At 39.0% G+C, this 20,709-nt stretch overlaps 1 protein-coding gene across 7 annotated transcripts in view; it reads left to right on the top strand.

Moving 5' to 3' along the window:
• Nebl (nebulette) overlaps nucleotides 1-20,709 on the top strand; it is a 99,667-nt gene that overhangs the window by 18,009 nt on the left and 60,949 nt on the right. For 5 of the 7 annotated variants that reach the window (XM_069990481.1, XM_069990482.1, XM_069990478.1 and 2 more), the window contains exons 6-9: nucleotides 3,652-3,753; nucleotides 4,708-4,809; nucleotides 14,065-14,178; nucleotides 15,775-15,879. In XM_069990481.1, the coding sequence (XP_069846582.1) occupies nucleotides 3,652-3,753; nucleotides 4,708-4,809; nucleotides 14,065-14,178; nucleotides 15,775-15,879 (423 nt within the window). The remainder of the gene's footprint in view (nucleotides 1-3,651; nucleotides 3,754-4,707; nucleotides 4,810-14,064; nucleotides 14,179-15,774; nucleotides 15,880-20,709) is intronic. The other 2 variants (XM_069990479.1, XM_069990480.1) reach the window with 2 other exon arrangements.

Below are 20,709 nucleotides of genomic sequence, written 5' to 3'. Positions count from 1 at the left end.
CCTATTTCCAAAATTGGCACCATTTTGGAGATATTTTTTTTTTCTTTTGGTGCTGTTCCTAGGCTTTGAACTGAGGGCCTAGGTGCTGTTCTGTAGCTTTTTTCTTGCTCAAGGCTGGTGTTTGAGCCACAGCTATACTCCTAGCTTTTCACTGGTTAATTAGCACTAAGAGTCTCACTGAATTTCCTGTGGCGCTGATTTAAACCATGGTCCTGAGGTCTCAGCCTACTGAATAGCTAGGATTACATGTATAAACTACTGACTCCAGTTCTGTACGCTATTTCAAATATTATTTTCTCCCCTCTGTCTTCTGCCTTCTTCCTTCCTCCTCTTCTTCTTCCTCTTCCCTTCATTCTCTGCTGTACTTTGGATAGAGTAGGCAACACCATGTTGACATAAACTCAATCATTGACAGTCAACTTGCAAACATCTTGATTTTCATCTATCTCTTCCTCTGTCTCTATTTGAAGTGGTATGACACAGCTCAGCTATATTGCCATGAGAAAACTGAAGAATGAGAAAACTGAATCCATGGTTCCAATGTGGTTTGGCATTGAGGGTCTGAACTGACTCATGACATTCACTTCAAATCCCCTCAACTTGAACAAGGGTTTAGGTACCAGAAGATGAGCGTCTGCCCAGGAAACCATGCTGCCATGCCTCATATGCTCAGACGTCTTGCAGAGGGTGAAATCAAGAGCTTGGGACTCCTGTCTGTCCCCAGCAAGAGACCCGCCCCGCCTCTCCCGTGTCATATCCCCAAGCAGTGGTAGCTGGTGATCAGGCTCCGTGGTTTTCTCCTGTGTGGCTCTGTGGTGTCCTTGTGTTTCAATATGCAGCTCATGTCAATCTTAATATTTGTTTTGAGTCACATATGCTGGCCTCTAATTTGCAATTTACATGGATGGTGGGGCCCCATTCAGAGCCCTGTTCCTACCTCCTTTGTGCTGTTCACCTCTCTTCGCGCAGTCATTAGGCTGAACAGCGTATAATTAGGTAAGCCATGCAAAGCAGAGGTTTCTGAAAGGTTGCTGTTCTGTTTCAAAAAGTAAAGGTTTCCTTAAAAAAATTTTTTTTTTCCTAACCCTGTTCTTTTCTAAACAAAAAAGTATTCTCCCCGTCCCCTTCCTCGGTGGTTTTCATAAGAACACAGTAACTTACTCTTGGAGGTGGGAAATAATTTTGGTTTGCTTTCACCTATGAGCCTGTTATTTTGTGGTTGTTGTTGTTGTTTACACAGCTTGTGTTTAATTGACTTACCATCATTCATAGATAAGCATGAGGCTCTTTAAAGCCAACAAAACTGGCTGCTTTTAAAGTTTTCAAAGATTCAAATTTTACCCCAGAAGAGAATGCCATTTCCAGCTATTATTACTATTGTTGTTGTTGTTGTTATCTTTAAGTAGTTATACAAAGGAGTTACCATTTAGTAAATGCATACAGTATATCTTGACCGATGTCATTCCTTTCAATATTCCTACTCATTCCTGTCCCTCTCCTGCCCACTCCTTCCCTCACTCTGCTTAATTTTTTTTTTTCAGTCATGGGACTTGAACTCTGGGCCTGGGCGCTGTCCCTCAGCTCTTCAGCTCAAGACTAACACTCTACCACTTGAGCCACAGTGCCATTTCTGGTTTGCTGGTGGTTTATTGGAGATAATTTCATGGACTTTCCCGTACAGGCTGGCTTTGAAATGTGATCCTCAGATCTCAGCCACCTGAGTAGCTAGGATTACAAGCATGAGCCACTGGTGCCTGGATCTCCTTGACTTTTTAAAAAGTTATTTCTTTCAATACCTGTATTTCAAAAAATTACCTGAAATTTTTTTTTATTGCAAAACCAGTGAAAACATAAATGCTGAACAAAGCAGTTATTCTGGTTGAAATTATACTAATTGTGTCTAAGCTGTGTTCACGTGTCAGGCTGATTCATGATTATAAATGTAGTTTAAAAATAGTCTTGTTGGTAAGGAAAATACAGACTTATAAGAGTGAACAGAAATCTATATAAGTGATTTTTATGGAAATAAGATAATGCAACTCATATGAAACTATTGAAGTATTAAGGCATTATTCCTTACAGCTGATAATTTTGAAAGAAGAAAGAAAGTAGGAATTTTCTTTTTACTCTTTGAGGTTGTGTGGAGACTATCAGGATACATCAATATGACCTAGTACATCGGTTTAGTGATCAGTGAGGAATTCATTAAAATCATGTATTCTTATGTTCCATTTAATAACATTCTGTTATAAGAGATTGTGGATGAATCTCAGGAATGTAAATTTTTAGTATGTAACCCACTTTGTGCTGTTGCTGAACGCTTACAAGCAATATAAAAATACTTGCCTTAGGCTGGGCACTAGGGGCTCATGCCTATAATCCTGGCTACTCAGGAGGCTTAGATCTGGGAATCAAAGTTCAAAGCCAGCCTGGCAGGAAAGTCCCTGTGAGACTATTATTCCAATTAACTCCTCAAAACCTGACACGGTACTGTGGCTCTACATGATAGAATGGTAGCCTTGAGCAAAAGAGCTCAGGGACAAGGCCCAGGCCTAGAGTTCAATCCCCACAACTGACCAAAAAAAATACTTGCCTTATATAAGACATAAATAACTGTGCACTTTGTACAGATGTCCATAGTTCATATTTCTAAAAAAAACCTAAGATGGGTTTGAAAATGCCCATACTTCATACTTTGTCTGATAACTTTAATAGAATATAATTAATAGACAGGTCATCTAGCCTCTGGTGATATGGCCAGGGTGATTATCACTTCATCTCAGGACAAATTTCAGGAAATAGACTGGCGGGCAGGTGGGTGGGGTGTTGGCCATCAGTCTTCTCATCCTGTCTGTCAGTCATTTCCTTAACATTGGCCAGTCAAGATAAAGCCAGCGAACACGATGAACAATATAAATTTTAAATTTAGCAAACATTGTATTTTTAACCTTTAAATCTCAAATTGTGTACTTTGGCTAGCTTGTGTCTCCCATGCATTCGGAGGGAGACCCCTCCTTAATGCAGTTGTTTCTATTTGGGAGGATAGAGTCATAGAGGCGATACTTACAAGATGATAAAACCATTGCTGGTAGACCATGACCAGGCCTTCCTGGGCATAAGCATTGGAAGAACCCATTTGGAAAGGGAGAAAAGGGGATAACTCAGAGGTAGAAAACTGGGCCCTTTCAGGGGCTCGGCATATGCAATTTCAGTCCTCACTTGCAAGGGCTTCTCTTGCATTCCCTGGGGTTGAGGATGTATGTTAGGCTGCCATGCTTCATAAGGACAATCTTAATGTGGATATGAACCATGAAGACACAAGTACATGCTGATGGAGTACTATTATAAAAACATTTAAGACCAGTTTTGTAGCCTGCTTCTGGTTTTCTGTTTTTTTTTTAGGCACTGTATTTTCATTCCAGTTATGTTAATGTCCATGAGACATAGGTATTAAAGAATTAATATCTCTACAATAAATGAATGACTTCTATAAAAAGCATAAAAAAGCAGGCATAGGTCAGTAGGTTCCCTAAGCTGTTATTACAAGGATAAATAATGTTAGGGACAGGAAGGCTAATACAAAATGAAATTACTAATTTATCATTTCTTTTTTTTCCCCATTTCCTTTTTCAAAACTGTCTCTTTGATCAGATTTCGTATAGAAAAGATGTGCAGGACGCCCACACATACACAGCAGAACTTGACAGACCAGACATCAAGAAGGCAACTCAGGTCTCCAAGATCATAAGCAATGTAATTTGTCTCTCTTAATCTTGTGCAAAAAAAATGATGTTTTATTTTTGTAGGAAACAAGTACAGCTTTGGTCATTGGGTGGCTAATTTAATTAGGGTGATTAATCTATCTGAATTAGTGACATCTCAAGGTTTTCCTGAATTATCTATGTAATTATGTAAATTATTTAGGTATATGCAGAAACCGCCCCAAATCAAGTTGACTATGGCTAGCATTACCATACTTCCACAGGAATTAGTACAATTTGGGAACAAGGTCACATTGAAGCATCTCATCCTGAAAGTCAAGGTTGTCAGTTCTGTATTATCTCTCAGTGCATTCTCATCAAAGGAATTTCACTTGACTTCATTCTCAACTGTGGCTGCTCATTGTACAGATTCTCACCTACCAACTCTCACCTTTGCACATTTCCTGCATGGCATAGCTATTTCTTATTTTCTCTAAGCTATCCTCCTTAATTGAGGATCTTTTTGTTTAAACTTACTAAAAATTCTGGTTCAAAAAATAATGATTGTAACAGGCTAAAAATGGAAATGACATAGGCTTGGTGCACCTTAAAAATTACAGATTTCTAAATTCAACTGCATGCTAATCACAGTCAAATGCATTCCTGAGAACAAACAGAACCACGAATGCCAGCCACATGAAGAATGCGGTCCCCCAGTTACCCAAGAAGTTTGCCCATTGTTTTTGCAGCATTTACAAATAAATACGAAGATGATGACTGCATACTTAGAGCCAAAGTAGTAATTATTTTACTGCTAAATGTGAAGTTTATTCAAACAACTATTACTAAATAAATTTCTGCTCAAGCAGTCAGAATTTTAGTAGTTGGGTGTGTTGTATGGTGTCTCTTTTAATGGAGGGGGGCTAATATATTTTATTTTGACTAATGTTGATGAAACTCTTCATTAGAAAGTGAGAATAAGTAACATTTTTATTGTTCATTTTAGGCAGAATACAAGAAAGGGCAAGGAATAATGAATAAGGAGCCAGCTGTAATTGGAAGACCAGACTTTGAACATGCTGTGGAAACTTCTAAACTTTCCAGTCAAGTAAGACCCTGCAGTGACCATTCCACAATGGCTTTATTCAGAGATTTTGTTTCGAGGAGCACAGGAAAAGATTTCATTTTTAGATAATATCTTTAATGGCAAGAATAAATAGAGATAATGTTTCTGAAACCATTTCAGATAGGTTTACAATAATTACAAATTTCAGTCAAAGAAAAAAAATGTAGTCTAATTTTAAGCATAAAGTCGTTTTCTTTTCCCCAGGCTCCCATCTGAACCTGTTTTAATGAGTTTGGCTATGCTGTCATATTCCCGAGAATTTTCAGGAGTCAGCAATAGCCATAATGAATAATTGTTTTTCTATTTTATGTGCACACAAAATACATACATGTGTAATATTTAACTCAAATAAAAATATTTTCTCAACTTGTAAATGTTTTAGTATAATTAGACAATAAAACAGCGGTAATAAAAAGGAAGAATTCAACTCTTACTGAAGAACACACATCAAGACCTAGAAAAGTGATAGAACTGAAAAAGCAGATCGGTTGAAAGTCACAATAGATAAAAGTTCTAGTACTCTCAGAATTACCATAAAAATGGCTTATAATTTTAATTAGAATCCAACAGGGATTTTTCTAATATAGATAAAAATATCAAGTGGAAGTGGAATGCCTAACAATGGCCTTGAAAGTATGAAGATGAAGCCCAGTGAAGAAGCCTCACAAGACAACAAAAAACACTGGACTTACCTCACTGTGGCATTGGTCCCATGAGGGTACAGTCACCAGCAGGCCAGCTGGAGTCCTGAAGTAGATTCCAGTATTCATGAGAATATAATGTACGAAGAAAGTGTTGTTTCAAGCATTGTGAAAATGCTGGATTACTTCATAATTGTACTGAAAACTGGCCATTGGTCATGGCAAAAACTACATTGGACCTGAATCTTGAATCAAGTACAATAGTGGATCTGAAGTGGATTAAAGATAGGAAACAAACAATAAGACCATTTTAAATGCGGGGTGCTAGTGGCTCATGCCTGTAATCCTAGCTATTCAGGAGGCTGAGATCTGAGGATTGTGGTTCAAAGCCAGCCTGTACAGGAAAGTCCATGAGACTCTTATCTCCAATAAATCCTAGAAAACTGGAAGTGGCACTGTGGCTCAAGTGGTATAGCACTTGCCTTGAGCTGAAGAACTGAAGGATAGCACCCAGGCCCAGAGTTCAAGCCCCACAACCACCACCACTACCACCAACAACAGAAAGATATCTTTAAAATATTAAAAGAAAATCCAGAAGACTTTAGGTACCACAAAAGGCTCAAAGAATTGGATTTAAACAAGGTCAGGCATGCTGAAGCTCTAGAAGAATAGTTAGATACATCAATGGCATACAAAAACTTTTTTCTCAGTGGAAAAGGCAGTATTTGCAGAATCAATAGTAATGTCATCAAATAGAATTTTATTTTAAATCAATCTCTTCTCAAAATGGAGAGGCATGAATGGTGAAAAGTCTAAAGTTTGAAGAAAAAAAGAACCAAGTAAAATAAATCCTGAGCAGATAAAAACCTCTTCTTAAAATGGAGAGGTGTAAATGGTAAAAGGGAAGGAAAAAAATAGAAAAATATACCCTGAGCAGATGAAACTATGCACTGGGATCTCAGCTTGAGATTGTTGATACTTAGCCTCTTCATAATGTTAATTCTTCCAAAATTAATTTTTAAAAACTCCATGCATTTCTAATTAGAATGCAAATAGACTTCACAAAAATTAGGATGGAATCACATATTTGAATAAATTAGAGTTTAGAAGAGAAAGTCTGAGAACAGTTTTGCAAAATACAAAAAAAGAACAACTGTGATTCTTTAAATATTCAGAAAATGATTTATAATACATATGATAAAAATATTTTAATCCCTATAAAATATACATTCTTTAAAACAGAAACAATAATAGCCTAACAGATCCGAACCAAAGGAGGGGAAATGAGGTGAATAGATATTTTAAGGAAAAACAAGGATAAGTGGCCAATAAACATGTAAAAAGACCTCCCTCCAATAATTCAGTAGAAAAGGGGAATGCCAAGAAATGAATGTGAAATGTCATTTGTACCCGTCAACATTCTGGTCGGTTGTTAGTGTGGGAAGGGACACACAGTCTAGAAAGGTTTTGTGTGGGAAGTAACTTTGCACTGGGTTAATGGGAGAGAAAGCTCTGTTCCAGGGGAGAATCCAAAATAAAGGTTGGGAACGAGGGCGACAGGGCACAGAAGTTTCACAGCAGCTTCACATGCCTTTGGAGCAAAAGCATGTGAGTGCTAAAGAAGAATTTGAGAGGAGCTTTGATTTGTAGTGGGTCAGTGTTGTATTGAGTAGGAAGTGAGGCAGGAAGTGACGTGGTTGAGAAGTCTTGCTGGCGGTAGAGGTAAATACCTGAGAGAGAAGGGATACACAGGAGAGAATTGTCATCGACTCTCCTCCCGATTGTCTTACACTTAGAAGACAACCTTGTGGCCCACGGGTCTGTTGTCGTACAGGAGATTGGGGACATTTGAGTGGCACTCTTGATCAAGAGCCAAGGTGGGCTGGGACACCAAGCTCCTTGCATTCCAAATAATGCTTGCTTGGAAGGACTGGCAAGAGAGCTGGCATGTGTAGGTTTCCAGCCCAGTCCCCTGACTTCTTACATTTCCACCCCTTTCTGGGGATGCAGAGGTGTCATCAGGGCAGATTGTGGAGCCTAAGTTTGGTTGGATTAGTGATTAGGCCACCTGGACGAGGCTCGGTTCTTTCTGTTGTTTCCTAGCAAGGTGACCTTGGATCAAGTGCCTCATTTCCCTACATTTAGCTTCCTTACTGGTATTTCTCTACACTTAGCTACCTTTTTGGTATTGCTGACAGCAGTAATGTCTACTCCTTAGCATTGTGTGAGGTTGAACAGTTCAAAATGGTACCAGGCTCCAGTGGCTCACGCCTGTAATGTTAGCTACTCAGAAGGCTAAAATCCGAGGATTACTGTTCAAGGCCAGCCTAGGCAGCACAGTCCTTGAAACTCTTTCCTCCCATTAACCACCAAAAAGCAGGAAGTGGAGCTAGCTGTGGCTCAAGTGGTAGAGCATTAGCCTTGAGCACAAAAACTCAGAGACAGTGCGAAGGCCCTAAGGTCAAGCCCAGGACTGACTCCCTATCCCCGCCACACACAAAGAAGATGGCCAAAGATGACATAACTTTGTAGGAGTCATTTAAATACGGGTATTCAGAGTATTTTCTCTTCTATATTCCTTTTAGATGAATTCATACACCAATCATGGGGAGGAAGTAGGAATATAATCTCTTGGACTCTGGTCTTCAGTTTATTTTTTTAATTGGTATTTGAACCTTTGCTTTCACATTTTAAATTCAACATATAATATTCCTACTTCATCCCCACTTGTATTTTTTTTCAATCTTATATTATTTTCCCACTGAGTGACCAGATGCTTAGGCAAATTGCTGTAGGCAGTTTCCTTTGTCTGGATCATCTTACATTTCCAGGAGCTTCTTAGCAAGCTTGTGTTTGTGTAACCCATCAGAAGAGGAGAAAGCTGGGCACTTGAATAGCTGGGACTCCGAGAATGAAGTCAGGAGGTCTCCTTTCTATTCTCAGGTGTCCGAACTAGAAATCAATGCAAAAAGTGTAGTTTCATATGATCACTGGTGACTTTGAGCTCGTGTGGTTCCTAAAGGAAGGACAAGGCATGGTGGTACACAGAAGGGAAAAGGTCCAGGAGTATGGTAAGTAGGGAATAGAAGGGGCAGAGTATGGGGAGAAAAGAGCTCGAGAAGACCTGCAGAAGAGGAGACAGAGGCCATGGTTCATGCATATGAGATATACTCGCTGAAAAAAAATGGTATCTCAGAACTGGGGAGCAAGATGCTCCCACTTTGCCAGTCAGTTAGGCTCTATGGCTTTCCCTCAGGAAAAATAAATGGAAACACCTTTCTTTTTTTTTTTTTTTTTTGGGTCCGGTCGTGGGGCCTTGAACTCTGGGCCTGGGCGCTGTCCCTGAGCTCTTCAGCTCAAGGCTAGCGCTCTACCACTTGAGCCACAGCTCCACTTCCGGCTTTTTCTTTTTGCTTACGTGGTGCTGAGGAATCGAACCCAGGGCCTTGAGCATGCAAGGCAAGCGCTCTACCACTGAGCCACCTTCCCAGCCCCTGGAAACACCTTTCTACTATTACCTGGTACAAATGCTTGGACCTCATAGTTGCTATCCTTGTTAAAGTTGGAAGACATGTAAAATGATGGTCAGGTCATGAAAAAAAATCTGTAACAAATAAAAGTAAAGTCTCATATGCCAAGGGAAAATGATTGGTTCAGACATATCTCACATGTAAGGTACATCCACTACTTGATGTTATCAGCTTAAAACATCAGATATATCATCTGGATTTATTAATTGAAATTTGTGTGATGAACAATATAACCTAATGGTATGATGAACACTATAAGTAAATATGAGGGTTCTTGCTTAATTATATACCATTAGGGAAAACCTACACATTTATAATTATTAGTATTGTTCTAAAATTGCATTTTTATATTTGTTTTAAACTTAAAATCTTTTTTTTTTTTTTTTTTTTTTTTTTTGGGTCTGGTCGTGGGCCTGAACTCTGGGCCTGGGCACTGTCCCTCAGCTCTTCAGTTCAAGGCTAGCGCTCTACCACTTGAGCCACAGCACCACTTCCAGCTTTTTTTTTCTGCTTATGTGGTTCTAAGGAATCAAACCCAGGGCCTCATGCATGCAAGGCAAGTGCTCTACCCTCTGAGCCACCTTCCCAGCCAATAAACCTAAAATCTTTTATAGAGGGCTAGAGAACTTTTTAGTCAGAAGCATTGCTCTTAAGTTGTAAAGGGTATTCCTTGTTTTGGAGAATCACCAATTCTCCCTGGCAGACAAACTCTCCACCAACCTCCTCACGCCCAAACACTAGCTTAAATGTCACAACCCAATTTGCCTCTGTAGTTGCTTTCTCTCTACTCCCAGCACTAGGCCTCTCTGTCGCTAATTCACTTGTCTAGAATGGTACAGATTAGGCAATCAATCAGTATATAGGGATGGATGTAACAAAAAACACATTTGTCTCTGGATTATGAACATTTGGTACCAAGTTAATAAAATGATGTCTTGTAAGGAGTTTAAGGGCAGAGACAGCTTCGGGTGTAAAATTCAGACTTAATGTATGGTTGGTCTTTAGGGTGAGCTTTATATTGGTCCTATTAGCATGATTTTCCTAGGCCATTTGTCGACTAATTTCACCCCATATTGAGGAGAACTGGAAGCCATGTGGTGACATAATTGCTCATTTTTCATTTACAATGATATTTAAAGTGTACTCATCAAAGTTTCATCTTTCTCCTAACATTGGTTCATATGGCTCCAATGTAAAGCCTTGTGCAGGGTCCCTAGTTTCCTGTCTTTTTTGGTTCCTAGTGAGTTTGAGGCACATAGAGAAGGCCAAAGCCCTGGTGGTCAGTTGGGCTTTGAACCACAGAGACATTAATTTGTCCAGAAACACTTTGACAACTTGTTTACATTATGTCACTGCAGCCTTACCCATTCAGTGTGTTCTCCATGCATGAGCCTCTGAAAGTGGTTGAGGTTAAAATTCTCTAGACAGTGTTTAGGAGTTAGAAATTTATATAGTGAGCCTTTTAACAAAGTGATTAAAATGATCCATTATCTGAACCACTAGGTATAGCATTTTTTTCTTTCCTTTTTTTGTACTCAAGACCTTGTGCTTGATAAGTAAGCAATCTAACACTTAGCCATGTTCTAGCTTTTTTTTTTTTTTTTTTTTGCTTTGAATTGGTTTTCATGTAGTGTCTTGAGATTTTTGTCCAGAGCTGGCCTTGGACTTTGATCCTCCTATTAATGCCTCCTGTATGGCTGGGATTACAGGTATGAACCACAATGCTTGAGTTTTTTTAAGATGGAATCTTTTAATGTTTTGCCCACGCTGGCCTTGAAGGGCACTTGTCCCTATCTCTGTGTCCCTAGTAGCTGGGATTACAGATATGAGCCACCAAACTCAGCTTAGGAGGTATACTATTCATAACTTAAATAAAGTTAGTCATGTGAGTGACTTCATTTACTGTTTTTTTTAAAATTTTTTTTTTTTTTGTCAGCTTGAACTCTGAGCCTGGGCGCTGTCCCTCAGCTCTTCAGCTCAAGGCGAGGGCTCTACCACTTGAGCTACATCGCCACTTCCGGTTTTCTGGTGGTTTATTGGAGATAGGAGTCTCACGGTCTCTCCTGCCCGGACTGGCTTTGAACCGCGATCCTCAGATCTCAGCCTCCTTAGTAGCTAGGATTACAGGTGTGAGCCACCAGCGCCCGGCGTTTTTTTAAATTTTTATTTATTTTTTATTGTGAAAATACTGTACAGAGGGGTTACAATTAGATGGGCAAGATAATGAGTACATTTCTTATCAAGCATTGTAGCCTCCTCCTTTGTTTCCCCTTCCCATCCCTTCCCAGCCTCCCCTCCACCCCCCCCAATCCTCCCCCCTCCCACAAAAGTTGTAATTTATTGTTAAAAGAATGTCTCTAGGTTTAAGGAGAAACATTGTGCCTTAAAACTAGCATGTATACTCTTTCCTCGGTGGTCTTACGACTGGAACAGGGATGCTCTGTGCTATGATTGGGTCACCAGTTACAGTCAAGGCAAGATGTTGCCAGGGTTGTGCGCTAGAGGTGTGACTCAAGTGGTAAAGAACTTGCCTAGGAAGTGCAAGGCTTTGATTCAAACCCAATACTGCCACTACAGAGATAGATAGATAGATTGATAGATAGATTAGCTATATACATACATACATACATACATACATACATACATACATACATACATACATACATACATACATACATAGAGTGCTAGAATTTGTTGGGTGATGTGAGGAAATGCAGACGTAGACTCTTAGGTGTGTGAACTGTGTATTGAAAATAGGACAGAATGGCAAGCCCTTGTAACTCATGCTTGTAATCCTAGTTATTCCGTTTGTGAGATCTGAGGATCTGAGTTCAAAGCTAGCTTCGTTATATAAAGCCTTTAGACTCTTACCTCCAGTTAACCATCAAATACCTGGGATGGGAGCTGTGGCTCAAATGGTAGAACTGATTGAGCAGGTCAGTGAAAGATGAAACCCACTTAAGCCAGTTGGCCATTTTCTCAGTTCACGACGTGCAAACCCAAAAGAGTAAGGCAAGAAACAGCTGTGTGTCACTGTCTGGCCAATATATTAAAAATATACAATACCGTTGTTTTACTTTCAGTTAATTAATGAGGTGAATACTTGTGTCTTTGTCCTGGAGTTGTCTTATGAATTGGATCACTGAGATTACTGCAGCTTTGAGGGAAATAAATCGTACAATACCATGCTTATTATTACATGCAACAGAAGTATATGACTGACAGATTGATTATTGTTTTTCATAAATATACATTTTCTTAGCAGAGCAAATGCCAGGTTTCATAAGGACTTGTCATTTCCATTTCCAAGTTACCCACCCTACACATTGTCTCTCCTTGCCCATGTCATTGTGTTGGGAATTCCTGGTCCACAAAGACTGGGCTGGGCTCACAATGGCCAAAGATCATAGAACCCATGGTTGTCATTTAGCTAATAATTACTAAGTCACTTCATGGCGCTTGGACTTGGTGAAGTGAAGAGAAATTTAGGCTTCAAAGCACAGCTTAGGGGTAAAGCTCCAGCTGAGGAAGAACAAAAGACCTTGAGTTCAAATTCCAGTACTATGGGGGAGGGGGGGGGAGAAGGGAAAGAGCTTGCTTGATGTAATCGGATCAGTAGATCCAAACTCACCCAGACCTGAGAGCCTTTATAGAACCTGATTGGCTATGAGAAGGTTTGACTCAGAAAGAGGAGGGGGAATGAGGATGAAAAACCTCATTTAGTTTAGAAACATCTTAAAAAAGGTATTTTCCTCCTTGTTAGTGAATACGCCACATCCCTAAGAGAGACAAAACCTGTTATTGAGATACGATGGAAAGAGCTTCAGTAAGGGTGGGTTTGGGTATTCAGGGAACACAGGTAAGACCTTTGTGTTTGCACCAGCTACTACGTAAAACAGTGATGGAAACCTTGTTGTTGTTTTTTTTTTTCCTATGTGTACTCTTGTCCCTGATTACAAATAGTAATTCGAAAAAAAATATTACGATAAAGTAATTTGAAAAAAGAAGCCAGAATTTGTCTCACTTGGCAAATTCTCACCAGTGTTAATGTAAGAAAACACTTCCAAGGCAATGTGCCTATCAGAAAGTTGCCATTACCAGATGGAAACACACAGAAAATACTTAACGCCATCTTGAACTATAACCCAAGTGCTGTATTCCCACACGTCCTTACAGGAGACCCTCATTCTACCAGATGATGGGAGCCACCCTCCAGTCTGTTTAATAATGATATCGGCAGAAGAAAACAAAGTATCACAGGAATTGTGATGCGGTAGAAATAGCATAGGAACAGAGTAACCAATTTTTGCTTGGGAAAGCCACACGTTTTCAGCCATACTTATGAAGGGATTGTGAGATGTAACTTGGTAGACTCATTTATGTGTCAGAGAATCTGTCTGGGTATTCCATTAAGCATTATAGTATCTACTGGTGTTTCTTTATTCATGGAAAAAGATACACCATCCTGCAAGTTGATAATCCTTTTGTGTTGTCCTATGACTACTTCAAAAAGAAAAAAACATCACTTAAGCAATTTAGGTGTGATTTTCCTGCTGAATACATTTTGGAGTTAAAGCAGGAAAATTCGGAATAACATTAAGTAGACCTAGGGTATTCAGAAAATGTATTTCCTATACATAAACTGTTGAAACAAAAAGAAATGTGGGCAACAAAGAAAAACCTTACTGCAAATCATGTCCTTTATTTTGAAAAATTTCCTCAGGTAAATTCATATTCAAATTCTGAGACCAATCATCCAATTTTTCTAAATGTGGTAGTCCTTAAGGTATGCAGACAGGGAAACTGACATATAAGACCCTTGATTTATTAGTGTCTAATTCTCATAAATACAGAATTTGAATTCATGCCTAATTGCATTCATGATCAATGTTCAAGTAGCACACTTTAAAAAAATTGTGCTTTTTTAAGCTTTGTAGAAGGAGAGGAATACTGGGAATTTGAATTTTGCAAGCTTTTGTTTGATCTTTTTTTTTTTTTAAACAAATAGGTTACTTTTGAACATGAATGTGCTGTTTAACTGCTTCCTTTTCCCCCTTTTATGACAGGTTAAATATAAAGAAAAATTTGACAATGAAATGAAGGATAAGAAACATCATTACAATCCTCTTGATAGTGCTTCCTTTAGACAAAATCAGCTTGCCACCTCACTGGCCAGTAATGTAAGTTGTAATCCTCAGAAAATCATTTTTAATATCTACTAATTCTTGTTTTCCTAGACAAGCCTGTGCCTAATCACTGGTACTTAATTGAGATCATGTCAGCCCCAAGTCATTTGTAGTTGAAAACACTGAATCATATTTCCCTGAAGGATTTTTTTTGGACCAAAAAACATAATTATAATTTACTCTTAATGATTACTGATTACTAATAAATTAATAAATATGAAAAGTATTCCAAATAATATTATTATGTCTGATTAAGAGTAGATATAGATGATAAGAGTTTAGCAGGAAATAACTATGTATTATCACAAATTAGTAGGTGGGAGAAATCATTAACCCATATAATTATATTCACAAAATTGGGTTTATTATAAAGTACTATCATGTACATTGTGATCTGTCATAAAGAAACTTGCACAAATTCCCATGATAATGGCTTAATTTTTTTTTCAATTCCATCATGGAGTTGCTATGACGTACTTCATAAGGTAGATTTTTTTTCTATGTTTTAAAGTGAGGATTTGTGAAATCAGGATTACATGATTACATGAAATGATGTTTAAAATTCTTTGTAGAAGCACTCAGCATATGAAAACAGAAGCACAAAACGTTGATCACTTGGTCATAGTTGAAAATGTCCAGAGAACCTTTTCAAAGGTGAAAGTTAAATATTATTGACTGCTTTGTTAGTTTATTTGACCCCTGCAAGCGCCCATCATTTCCTCAGGAATTAGTTTATCTTGCTTCCATTCATATTTAGAAAGTGTTATAATTTTTCTGTATTCAATAATAAGCTTTAATTTACAGCAATAGAAACACCTGGGTTTTTTTTTAGGACCATCGGGACTACCAGACTGATTTTTTCTTAATTGTTTTGTGTGTGTAAACATAAAAGAAATAAAGACAAAACATATTTAAAGGAACCTAGAAACTTGGGCTGAACGCTCAAATCAGATTATTTGGATTTGAACTTCTTACCACCATTTAATATTATGTCTTGATCTTCTTATGTCTCAGTTTCCTCCTCTGTAAAATGAGATTACTTAAAGTGCCAACCATTAGACTTGTCAAGATTAAATGTTACACATATATAAATTGTTTAGAAATGTGCCCAGAACAAAGGGTTTGAAATGCTTACTGGTATCAATATGTTACTTTATCACTAGTGTTAAATTTCCAAAGCAGCTGGTATAAAAGAAAAGGAAGAAGCCAAATCAGATCTATGAAAAATACCCCAACCTCCAAATTACCATAAAGCAAAATTGAAAGAAATCTTATTGCAAAGTCTAAAGAATAAAGTGCTTATTCTCTATTTCTTGAAAACAGAGTTTCTCTTATAATTATTTGAATCTGTTACCATCACCCCTTTGGAGTATGCAAACAGTAAATGGAATTATCAAAATATTTCCCAGCCCATAAATTACTTTTATTTCTTACTTATTCAGTAGTGAATTAGCACCATCTAGTGGCTGCTTATAGATTCATCCCTTTCCCTCTGAGTGGGGCCACTTTAAGAAAGCAAGCCTGGGTGATGGCACAAAAAGCTTATTTTTCTTCTCCTAGATAGCATTTTGTTCCGTGCTGTTTTCATAGGTGAAGTACAAGAAAGACATTCAAAATATGCACGCGCCGGTGTCAGATCTCCCAAATTTGTTGTTTTTAGACCATGCTTTGAAAACCACCAAAATGCTCAGTGAAGTAAGTGGTTGTCGGATGGGTTCTGGAAGCAGCAGCTGGCGTGCTGTGCTTGTGGACCCTCTCCCAGTAACTAACTAAAGCTATCTGCTTCCTGCCAAAATCCCACCCAAACTGGGGCTTTCCCTGACGGTGTTTGCTGGGTCTTCCTCTCCCATACATCCACACTTCGGAGTGTTGTGTCCATGTTCTTTCTGTCTTCTGTCCCCTCCTTCTCTTCATCTGTACTGCACTCAGACTTCTTTGAAGTTCAGCTTCCGTCATTAGAGATCTTTTATTTCATCAAGGCCAGACCAGAGTGCGATATTTAGTATACCTTCAGTAATGTGAAGCATTATCTTAGTTCAGCTGGGCAAGGTGGCACACAGCTGTAATCCCCGCACTTGAGGGGAGGAGGCAGAAGGAGGCTGAATGAATCTGAGCCCAACTCCAGCTACGATGGCCAGGCTTTGTCTAGAACAAAACAAAACAAAAATTGTTTTTAAATTATATTATTTTTTCATAGTTCAATGACATCCAAAAGGAAAGGTACTGTTTGCCTGACTTATGTAATACCTCTTTTTTTTTTTTAGCATTTTCAAATAATAATGATTTAAAAATAAATAAATTACATTTTCCCTGAAAGTCAGGCATCAAGGTATTTATATTAACTTGCTACTGTTCTTTTCATCTTGTCATGGTTTCTCGTAATGGCACTGGGAGGGTAGGCTGGGTGCTTCAGGACTGTGCTGATGAGCGCGTTGTGTTCACTGCCCACATAGGCAGTCTCTCCTGTCAACCCTAAAGGGTATCAGGACACAGCCCCCCCCCCCCCCCTCAGAAATTAATGACCCTGGGTCACTTGACGCTAGTTGGAATGTCTCAGAATGCCCCCTGGTGGTGGGGAGCCCTAATTCCACTTTACAAGCCATCAGGACTATTTTAACTCTTGTCAATCATGCTCTCAGTGTCCTAGTTTACAGAATAGGCACAGCCAAAGGAAGAAACAGATGTTGGACAACACATAGGGAAAGTGAAGAGAGTTGTTCCTGCAGATATGCTTGTAGCCATCAACTTAAAACTGTCATTCAGACTTGGTTCCCAGCCTCAAATGGAGAGAGACAACTTAGCTCCACGTGCAGAGATAACTACATAGCTTCTGTAAACCAAAACACCTGTTCATTATTTGGTATGTCTCCCCCTGCACACGTTGCCACTCCTGTCATCCTTCTGAAAGTATATGCAAGTAATTCATACTCCCAGAGATTTGTTCTAACTAATTTATGTTTTATTTTCTATTTTTGGTGCCAATCTTGGGGCTTGAACTCAGGGTCTGGTTGCTATCCCTGAACTTGTGTGGAGGGGGGATTAAGGCAAACACTCTACTACTTGACCACACCTCTACTTCTAGCTTTTTGGTGGTTAATTGAAGATAAGAGTCTCATGGACTTTCTTGGTGAAGCTAGCTTCAAACTATGAACCTCCAATCTCAGACTTCTGAGTAGCTAGGATTAGAGGTATGCACATTTTTTCCAAACCCGTTGGTCCTTAGATGAAAGGGATGATGTCATTCTTTGCATTCTGATGAGCAAAGGTTAGAGGAATATTTATAGGTCAGAATTAGTACTTGGTTCCAGCACCCTTAAATCATACAGTCCTGTCTGATCAGGGCATCCATCACCTCCATACATTCTGCTCTCCCTTCAGAGACTGGTTTCAGTTTCTAGAATCAATCAATTTCTGTCTTAAGAGCCTCTGCTTTCTTCACAGCCTTATGCCCTCCCCCTAGGTCATTGCCATGGTAATTCATCCCAGACCATTCCCCCTCCTCACTCAGGTTAAGTTTTCCATTTAGGGAAATTGGAATGCCTTTTCCAATTTGGGGATTCCTGGTAAATCAGCCAACCAAAATGTCATGTGGGTAATGAAAAAAAAAAAAAAACCAAACTGGGTGCTGATATTTACTCCTGTCTTCTAACTACTCAGCTTGAAAAATCCAGGAGACTCTTAACTTCAATTAACCAGCAAAAAGCCAGAACTGGAGCTGTGGCTCAAGTGGTAGAGCATCAGCTGTGAGAAAAGAAAAATGAGAGAGAGAGAGAGAGAGAGAGAGAGAGAGAGAGAGAGAGAGAGAGAGAGAGAGAGAGAGAGAGAGAGAGAGAGAATAGGAGAGGGGAGGAGAGGATAGGGGAGAGGGAGAAGGAGAAGGAGAGGGAGAGGAAGAGATGGGAAGAAATGGGAGAGAGGGCCCTGAGTTCAAGCTCTATACCAGGAGAAAAAAATATGTGGTAGTTGGAAGAATTCATGTCACCGGAGGCAAAATTTGTTTTCAAGAATTTTGACCTGTGTTTTATAATAATAACAAATTACAATTTAATATAAGTTATTGCAAGCATCTTCAACAAGATAAAAAGCATAAGAATGTTGCTACTTAATTTATGTGCCCCTTATAAGGTTTAAATCTTCTTGCAGGTGGTTCTTTTGCCTAGGTTACAACTCTTTTTTCCTGTAGAAAAGTTGTGACTAAATGATTACATCATGGACCAGCAAGTTTGACCTACCAATATTACTCTGAACCATCTACTTCCTGAAATTGTACAGTAAGATGTTGGCTCAAAATGGTTGCACATTAGAAAGGCTTTCTTTTAAATTTTAAAGAAAAGGGAACCAAAGTTTTTTTGACTTTGGAAAAGTCAATTTTATTAAAAGATTAAATGAAAGATTGCTTAATGTCTGAGATAAATTATCTATATGAATAAATATTTAAATAAATTATTCATCTATAAATTACTATTTAAAAAGATCCATAGAGCCCGCCCCTTCTCCCTAGGATGTCCTGGGGATTGAACCTAGGCCCTTATGCTCACTAGGCAGTTGCTTTACCACTTGAACCACACTCCAGCCCTTTTTTACTTTAGGTGTTTGTTGAATAGGGTTTTGGATTGTTGCATGGGACCACAGTTGTTTCAGTCATGACCCTGTGTGATTGGCATCACAAACACTACCATGCCCAGCTTATTTGTAGAATTGGGCTCTCAGTAATGTTTTGCCCAGGCTAGTCTCAGACTATGGTCTCCTTATTTGTATGTCTAGAGTAGCTAGGGTTACAGGCATTAACCGCCATGCTGTCCTAGGTCTCTTTCATATAGATCAGAAGTCTTTTTCTTTTGTCTGCCTAGGAGGTAGGAAAAATGAGTAGCTTATGAGCATATGTAGCAGTGTTGATTTTTTTGAGGAAACACAGTCTGGAAAATGGAGCTCTCATTGTTTTCCACTTCTTTAATTTTCTATAAATTAAAAATACATAATAGTGTTGTTCCATGAAACCTTCCACTAAGAGGCAGCAAAGACTATTATATGTGGAAAACAAATCAAAGTATTAGAGATTTCTTTTTTGGATTTTAGTTCAAATGTGCTTTTTTTTTTAAAGTAAGAATTCTTAAATTGTTTGTGACTGAAATAGACAATTTAACCAGAAAAATATTTTTTAACCCTTTCTCAGTATGAATCCCTTTTTTTCCCTCCCAAACATAATACCCTAGGCTTTTTTAGTTCTGGATTTTGACTCAGTAATAGAATCTGTTCTAGGCTATTACGTTGTCATTATTATTTTATACACTTGTATTATAAAATAACTTCTAATGAAATAAGAAAATCTACAGTGTCTTTATTTTCCATGTCTGCTTTTGTCTTAGTTTTTAGTTTCATTTTCTTAGTTTTTAATTAGTTTCATTTTCATTTATCTCCTTCCTTCCTTCCTTCCCCTTTCTTTCTTTCTTTCTTTCTTTCTTTCTTTCTTTCTTTCTTTCTTTCTTTCTTTCTTTCTTTCTTTCTTTCTTTCTTTCTTTCTCTCTTTCTTTCCTTCTTTCTTTCTTTCTTTTTTCTTTCTTTCTTTCTTTCTTTCTTTCTTTCTTTCTTTCTTTCTTTCTTTCTTTCTTTCTTTCTCTCTCTCTCTCTCTGTCTCTCTGTCTCTCTCTCTCTCTCTCTCTCCCCCCCTTCTCCCTCTCCCTCCCTCCCTCCCTCCCTCCTCCCCCCTCTCTCTTCTATTTAAAAGTAGTAGAGTAGCCAGGTGCCAGTGGCTCATGGCTATAATCCTAGCTACTTGAGAGGCTAAGATCTGAGGGTGGTGGTTTGAAGCTAGCCCAGGCAAGAAAGTCCCTGAGACTTGTATCTCCAATGAACTAACAAAAAGTTAGACGTGGAGCTGTGGCTTAAAGGGTTAAGTGCTAGCCTTGCTTAGGGACAGTGCCCAGGCCCTGAGTTCAGGACTGGCATTCATGTGTATGCATACACACCACACACACACACACACACACACACACACACACACCACACACACACATCGAAGATACTCTCTTTGGCAAAGCTATACAATGGGAATATTATAACGACATTTCTTCAGTACTCCTTGCCCTTATTTTATTTGGATTGCAGTTTTGTGGAACACACATCTCTATTTCCTAGCTGACAAGCGACACTGGAGGCCAGCCCCCTCTGTAGGCCACTGCTTTTCTTTTTCTTTTTTTTTTTTTTTAAGGTCCGGTCGTGGGGCCTGAACTCTGGGCCCGGGCGCTGTCCCTCAGCTCTTCAGCTCAAGGCTAGCCCTCTACCACTTGAGCCACAGCGCCACTTCCGGCTTTTTGCTTTTTGCTTTATGTGGTGCTGAGGAATTGAACCCAGGGCCTCAGGCATGCAAGGCAAGCGTTCTACCACTGAGCCACCTTCCCAGCCCTAGGCCACTGCTTTTCCACGGGTACAACAGCAGCAGCTCCTTGAAGCGGGTCCTAGGTAGCTGCTATCGTTCTGTCCCTCCCCTGGGCTTCCTTCTCCTTCCTCTCCCATCCTTGGAGATTC

Source organism: Dipodomys merriami, unplaced genomic scaffold, assembly GCF_024711535.1.
Source record: "Dipodomys merriami isolate MVZ:Mamm:240054 unplaced genomic scaffold, mDipMer1.0.p SCAF_4, whole genome shotgun sequence".
NCBI classification, from domain to species: Eukaryota; Metazoa; Chordata; class Mammalia; order Rodentia; family Heteromyidae; genus Dipodomys; species Dipodomys merriami.
The sequence above is the reverse complement of the archived record's forward strand: the minus strand, read 5'-3'. Positions and strand labels throughout refer to the sequence as shown.